General features: G+C 34.5%; 1 protein-coding gene across 2 annotated transcripts; it reads left to right on the top strand.

The window, feature by feature from the left end:
* The first annotated feature begins 638 nt into the window (after positions 1-638).
* Positions 639-5,937, top strand: LOC121315790 (mitoregulin-like). 2 transcript variants are annotated; one of them, XR_005950318.1, is made up of 3 exons: positions 639-900; positions 2,121-2,205; positions 5,022-5,937. XR_005950318.1 is itself a non-coding variant. In XM_041250200.1 (2 exons), exon 1 carries the CDS (start codon positions 692-694, stop codon positions 860-862), a length of 171 nt encoding a protein of 56 aa, XP_041106134.1. In that variant the 5' UTR covers positions 639-691; the 3' UTR covers positions 863-900; positions 5,022-5,937. The 2 variants fall into 2 exon arrangements, 1 of the variants encoding a protein (XP_041106134.1); XM_041250200.1 differs by lacking the exon at positions 2,121-2,205.
* The last annotated feature ends 1,525 nt before the right edge of the window (positions 5,938-7,462 follow it).

Here is a 7,462-nt window from a genome sequence, read left to right as displayed (position 1 = left end):
CTCGTAAAACTATCACTCCTAAAACTTTTGAAGTCATTTTTGTATTAATTTATTATAAATACATGTTAATTTGGATTCATATGTTGTTTTTTTCTGACTTTATGTGAACGAAAAGACACAAAAGCTCCTGTTTTCTTATTTGAAATAGTGATATTTCAAAATATCACTGTCTTGGTCACAAAAACAAAGTTTATGTGGAATAATAGCCACTTTCTTTACTTTTGAGGTATAAGCAATTAGGAAATAACACTTACTACCCAGGAACAAAAAAATAAAAATTGTTACACAGTGTAATGAAACAAACGCGCGTCTTGCTTGTAATAGTGCCATCTAGTGGCAATTGCATCAGTACATTAGTTCAGTCATTTCTTTCCGAAAGCGAAATGCCAGGTAAAATATACGTCATTGGTGTGTTGGACAGAATAGATAGACACTGGTATTACGTATAATTTGATAGATGTGACCTATTGAAGTTCAGAAAATATTTTCTAACGCTTACACTGACATTATACTATGCAATAGATGTAATAATACATGTTTCATTGACAGATATGTGGTCTATGATCCAAAAAGATATTTTGAACCTTAAGTGTCCCTGTAGATGCCAGTCGAAATTTTTAATCACGTGGTGAGGAAGAGCCGACTCTCCTTCGTTTGCTTACAGTTCTTCTAAATTCAGATAAAGGTGAAAATGGCTGAAGTGTCGGACAGGACGCTGCAGGTTGCAGTGCTAGTTTCCTTTGCAACCGGTTTTTTTGCAGGATGGCAAGCCAATAGAATTAGAAGGCAGTTCCTGGACTGGAGAAAGAAAAGGCTACAAAACAAACTTGCTGAAACGCAAAAGAAACTGGACCTGGCATAAATTGAAACTAAAACTAGGCCCTCGTACTTAGTTTTAAGGTAATTATGATAGCGAACGGGTGATTTCAATATGAAGTTAGTAATAACGATGGATTGTCTTTACATGCCAGCTACTGGTTGCTCGTCTTTTGTTTCTCTTTTGCATGGAGCTGACTTCAGGTCAAGCTACACTTGTCTTTGTAACAGTGTGTGTAATTAGTAATAAAAAAAATGTTAAGGCATTTGTGTTAAGCAAACGTTATTCATTCCTTTTGTTGTCAATTGATAAGACAGGTAGGCTAGTTTATTCAAGTATGTATTATTTGGTCTGAATTATTTTGACACTTAGTGCACATCTTTACAAAGGACACGCCATTGTCACACTGCTCTTGACAGATCTGCTGGTTCAACTGCTCAGACTGGTTTATATATTTACCAACTCCCAGTTGAGTGGAAGAACAGTGCAGAGAATTGGACGGACAAGGCTACACTGAAATCACATTAATTGTTATTCATCAAATACACAAAACAATTTACCTCCTTTACATGATTTTAACCCTTAAAATCTGAAGACACTAATATATGTGTGTGTGTGTGTGTATATATATATATATATATATATATATATATATATATATATATATATATATATATATAATAGATATGGAGGAGGCGTTGCTTGAGCTGTGAAGTAATAGGATTAGGTTTCTGTACAGTCCCGTTCATCATCTCTCGTTTAAGAGTTAATGAGGTTAGTTTCTGATAATTACTTAAATCTAAAAGATTTTATAACAGCTTCTGTTAATAAGATAGTAATACAATAACAGCGTTTAACAAATTAACCACCATCAATTTATTTTAATAGTTTTTATATATATATATATATAGATATATATATATTATATATAATATATTATAGATTTTCTATAATCCATTCCTTCCCTTTCCGCCTTCTCCAGCTCAGATCATTAATACTGAGGAGCTGTTCACTATTCCTGACACCAGTCAGTGTGAACACCTGATCAGTGTTATTATTTAATTGGGAGAGTCAGTGTAAATTGGGGCTATATATTACTAATTAATAGGATATAAATAGCAACTTTTAAATGTTGACAACTGAAATACAACATAAAAAATATCTTGAATCTCCTGCACATGTTTTATTCAAGATGCTTTTTTTGTTTTGTAAGATTTGTATTATCACAATGATTCGGATAAATAAGAAGCAGTATAAATTAAGCAAGTGTTTAATGCTCAATTCACATGGTTATTTCTTTCAGTTTGACAACTTAAAAACCTTGTCCCCTCCCAAAGTGTTCTGGAATTATGTTGCCAGGTGGCAACCCTAATTGAAAGACACATTTTGTAAGTCATACATTTTCGTGTTTTTGGTTTATTTTTAGCACATTTTTAAGAGCATGCTTTACTGACACAATTGTACCGTGCCATTTTATCTACCAATAACACATGAATGAATAAACAAGGAGGAAACTGAAAGCAAGGGTATTGAATACAAAGTAAAAATGCTGTCCACTCAGATGCTTTCCAAAATGTTCTGTGCTGTAAGGATTGAGGTGTGGGTGTTATTTCAGATGGAAATTTAACATTTACTTACATATTGTTTAATTTCCTCATATAGTTGCATAAAGAATAATAAAGAAGTTTTGATGAGCTAGAAGTATCAAACCAAAGATTAACTAACTGTCGTACAACCCGTAGCAAAACACAGTGCGTGTAATCGAGAGTTATATAAAAGTTTGGAATGAACATTAAACCACTAGGCCCACTAATTCCAACCAAAAAAAAAATCAAAATAATAATTCATGTCTCCAAAAGGATGCATGAAAGCATTTAACTAACTCGGAGGTGGATTAAGGCAAAGGATGCATGCAAGGCAAAGGTAGTAAACGCAGCTATCAGGACAAAACTGATTAATGAAGAGAAACTGCTTGCAAGGAGTGTCACATTAAGTTTGGAACACAATTTTTCATGAAAATCTTTTTGAGAGTTTGTTTTCTTTTATTTGTAATAAACCATTAGGGCAAGCAATACTGTACCTTGTATTGAACAGTACAATAGTAATGTAATTGTAGCTCAGTAATAGTACTGTCTTATAGTACTTTATTACTATAGTATTCTCATTTTACTGTAGTATATTTTACAGTACTTTTTTTGTAAGGGCTATAACGTGTGCCTGATTTAAATGAACTGTTACAACCCCCCCCCCCCCATCCACCAGAAAGCAGGATGAGATTCATTGCAGTCACCCTTCAAGTCTAAAGCTTAGGATATACATGAGCGGCAAAATGCTGCACATATCGCTCACCTTTTATTTAAATTAGAGTGAACACACATTGACCAAAAATGTCGTTGCTGGAAAATGTCGGAGCTGCAGGATTTTAGAACGGCAAAATATCGCTCAATGAGCGATATTTTGCTGCTCAAACATTTTCCTGCAGCTGCAAATCTGGGTCTAGCCAATCAGGTCTATGGTGTGGAATACGTCATGTCTTGATCAACTTGAATATCCATCAACATGAAGGAGCTACTGATAGCTGAAATTCCTCAGCAACCGGAGCTGTTTGATTATAAAAATAAGAATTTCAAGGACGTTGGTTATGGGTCTATTGAATGATCTAAAACAAATACTAACCGCTTACACCCCGCATTAATCCAGTTACTGGACATCCTGTATAATTTGTCAGATAATCAGCTGACTGATTATTGTGTATACAGTACCACAGTCTAGTCTTGCTAAGTGCGGTGCTGGCTCTATAATAGCTGTTTCTTGGTAGAAAAAGGCTTTCAAATTGTATCCCAAAATAAATGTCATATTTTACATGCATATTCTTAGGTAAATAAAAGGTGTGGTGTTCTGATATGGGAACTTATAATGTTAGATCCTGATAAATTCTGGAGATAGACATGGTCGTTCACTCTGGGATCAAGCAGTAAAAGTTCAAGAATGATAAACATTTTTTGGGTTGTTGTACAGTGCTGCGAAGTGGTGCACTGTCTTTTGTTTTTTGTCGCCGCTTCACAACGTTGATGTGTGTCCACCAAGCAAAGCGGTATTTCCGTGCGCTGCTTCGCTCACGTGAGCCCTAGGTTTAACATTTCCTACTTAGATCTATTTGACAACTTCCGCTATGAGACAGCTGCTGCTGGCTGCAGTAATACCCTTCAAGCCAATGGGGCGCCGGCAGGACACGCCCCTGACTCGCAGGAACAGTGACAAGCAAGGGGAAGCAAGCAGCAGCCCCAACAGAGTAATCCTGCCACCACCTCCACAACTAATATATAAAAATTCACACAGATAAAATCATTTCTGACAGACTTTTTTTGCCTTTGTATACATGTAAGAAAAAAAAAAGTTTGGATATTTGTCGTGTATGTGTGTAGATGGGATGGGATGGGATGGGATGGGATGGGATGGGGGAAGGCATAATACCACAGTTGTGACATCAAAAAGTGATAATTCCACTAGAGGAAAATATACTTGAACTTTGACCCATTTGACTCCTTGAGACCACTTTCAATTCAAACGCAACATGTCTCGTTTTCAGTCACTCGACAACACCCACAGTACAGAAATGTTTGTTAATGATCAACAAAAAAATTATGAAAATCTGGTACATTTGTATCTCGGAGAAACTGGAGATGAACAGGACATTAAAACAAGGTAAAAGCAATCATCCAAATAGAACGTCTGTACAGCACTGAAACACTACATAATAAAAAAAACAAAACTACTGCTGAACCTCGTCTTCTTTAATATTAGCATTGCAAGGGTATCCATGTATTAAATATATATATATATATATATATATATATATATATATAAAATAGACGGGCTTCAGTTACAGAAAGATAATTCCATGTAGGGTTTCTATGACTAAAGTTACAGTTCCTTTTTATTTGCCATTTTCTATACAGGTGTGTAAACTGATTTAATTTTCGTTTCCAACTTATTCTGAGTTGAAATAACATTAACACTACCCCAGTAGCAGTGATTTTGACAAAAGGTGTGACATGACTTGTTATGTTAAATGTATTCTTCATCTGCAATGTACACAAAATATAATGTGTTTATGACCATAGGTGTGCCTATGGGAACACTAAACACTACTGTGACCTAAACTGTGCTGAACCTTATATTTCCCCTGTCTTTTCTTTTTAAGATCATACAAGCTTTGTGAAGAAGCTAAGAACAACTGGAAATGATTGGCGGTAACATACCACCTTTAAACTCGCACAGATTATTCACGGAGAATCTACAACATGGAACAATTCAACCTTTTTACACAGTAATGTTTATGAAATAGGAAAATGTTGGAGACATAGACTTCACCAAAATGCTGTTTTTAAAACTGAAATTATATGTTTTGCATAATTATTGAAAACCTTGAAATATTTTGTTGGATTGCCTATTGTTTCATAAATGAGCCTCAGAATGAAATTATATTTTAAAAATAATAAGTTTCTTTTTTTTTATTTGTGTACTATTTTTGTGAATTGACCATTTTTACTTAACAATTTGTAGTTTTTAAAATATATGCATATATAAATAAATAGATGCGTCTTTCAGGTGTGCTCACGTATAATATGGAGACAGCTATGTTGATCCAACATTTAAAAATATTTTGCTTGAAGTTACACGTACTGTAAATGTAGGAGATGATTTCACAGCATCGACTAATTGAATGACGTGTTAAAAGCTTTTTCTTGGGGAAACCTGGGCTAAATGTGTTAAAATTGCATGGCAATATACATAATGTGACACATGATTTGCTGAGCTCTTAATGCTATAACTATCTGTTTTGATGAAATTATGCATGCAGTTATTGATACAATGTGCATTTCTGTGATACTGACATCAGTACTGTTTACTGAAACACATTTTATGTAGGTGCTTTGCTCAAAGTTGATTATATAAAATATATGTTAAATAGGTTAGATCAAAGTGTTTTTATAGGAATAAGCCCCATCTAGTGATATGACCGTTTCCCTTTATTTTGCTGGCATTGTATGTACAAGATGGTTCTATCACTTTTGTAAGGTTATAGTAGAAAAGAAAATATATTTGTACACTTCTTACTCTTGAATTTATTTCTGTGGATGTACATGGTCAGATTTATGTGTGTTTTAAATGTGCAGGGGTTTCACAAACAAATGATGGAAACGTAAGCTGCACACATTTAAATGGGATGCAGCACGCATGGCTGATTAATGTAGGGTTTCCTTCAAACACATTCAAGAATATAGAAAAGCTCCACCTCCCTAGTGCAAGTCACTTTCCACCACAATGAGCAACACAGCATATCTTGTATACTTTGACGGGATTATAATATTAGCTGACAGGCGTGTCCTATCCACCACTATAATTACTGGTGTTACATGAAGAGCAGACTAAACAATTAAGCACATAGTATATTTGCAACCTTCTACAGTAGACTGGACATCTTAAACATCTTTCCAGTGCTAATTAATGCCAGGATTGTTACCCTGACACTATATAAAAAGTTCCCAAAGAATGGTAGTCTAGATATACGAAACATGAAATGGTATCATCTTGCATATCAGAGTAGATTTTTAAAACCGTGGTTTTCACCTCTTTCTATTAATGAACCATGTTGGAAGATCCAAGAGCAAAATCTGATTTCACCAATGAACTTAAAGGACATGGCTTTGCATGGCCTAACCAACATCTATAAATATAACCATATCATTTATAATTAACTTTTTTTTTTTTTTTTTTTTAAATATTTGAATCTTAACAAAGTCTTGGAATAACAAAAGAAACAAAAAAAAAACTGATACAGAATGGGACACATTAGGTATTAGAACAGTTGGTGATCTGTATTTCAATTGTTCCTTCTCCTTTCCTCTTTCTTGGAGCAATGAAAGATAAATACAATATCCCAGTACAAACGTATAGAACTTACAATCATTAAAGTCACATTAACTAAATTAATAGGCACAACATTGAACTTTCCTACAGTTAGGACAAAACATCCAAAATGGAAAATTACCTAGATGATAACAGTATCCTGGGAGACAGTCAGCATGGTTTTAGGAAAGGGAGATTGTGTCTAACCTGCTTGATTTTTTTTTGAGGATACAACATTGACAATGGATAATTGCAAAGCATATGACATGGTTTATTTAGATTTCCAGAAAGCTTCTCACAAAGTCCTGCATAAAAGATAAATTCTCAAACTGAATGCAATAGGGATTCAAGGAAATGCATATGCATGGATTAGGGAGTGGTTAACATGTAGAAAACAGAAAGTACTGATTAGAGGAGAAACCTCAAAATGGAGAGAGGTAACCAGTAGAGTACCACAGGGATCAGTATTAGGTCCTCTGTTCTTCCTGATCTACATTAATGAATTAGATTCTGGTATAATAATCAAACTAGTTAAATTTGCAGGCGACACAAAAATAGGAGTGGCAAACACTTGCAGCAGTAAAGGTCATTCAAAATGATCTAGATACCATTCAGAACTGGACTGACACATGGCAAATGACATTTAGTAGAGACAAGTGTAAGGTACTGCACACTGGCAATACAAAATGTGCATTATAAATACCATATAGGAGATACTGAAATTGAAGGAAT

The sequence above is a fragment of the Polyodon spathula genome, chromosome 5 (assembly GCF_017654505.1).
Source record: "Polyodon spathula isolate WHYD16114869_AA chromosome 5, ASM1765450v1, whole genome shotgun sequence".
NCBI lineage: Eukaryota > Metazoa > Chordata > Actinopteri > Acipenseriformes > Polyodontidae > Polyodon > Polyodon spathula.
Note: the sequence above shows the minus strand (reverse complement) of the source record. Positions and strands in the feature narration are given on the sequence as shown.

Excerpts from the sequence above, each read along its gene's own strand:
- LOC121315790 (XM_041250200.1), top strand. The coding sequence starts at position 692 with ATGGCTGAAGTGTCGGACAGGACGCTGCAGGTTGCAGTGCTAGTTTCC.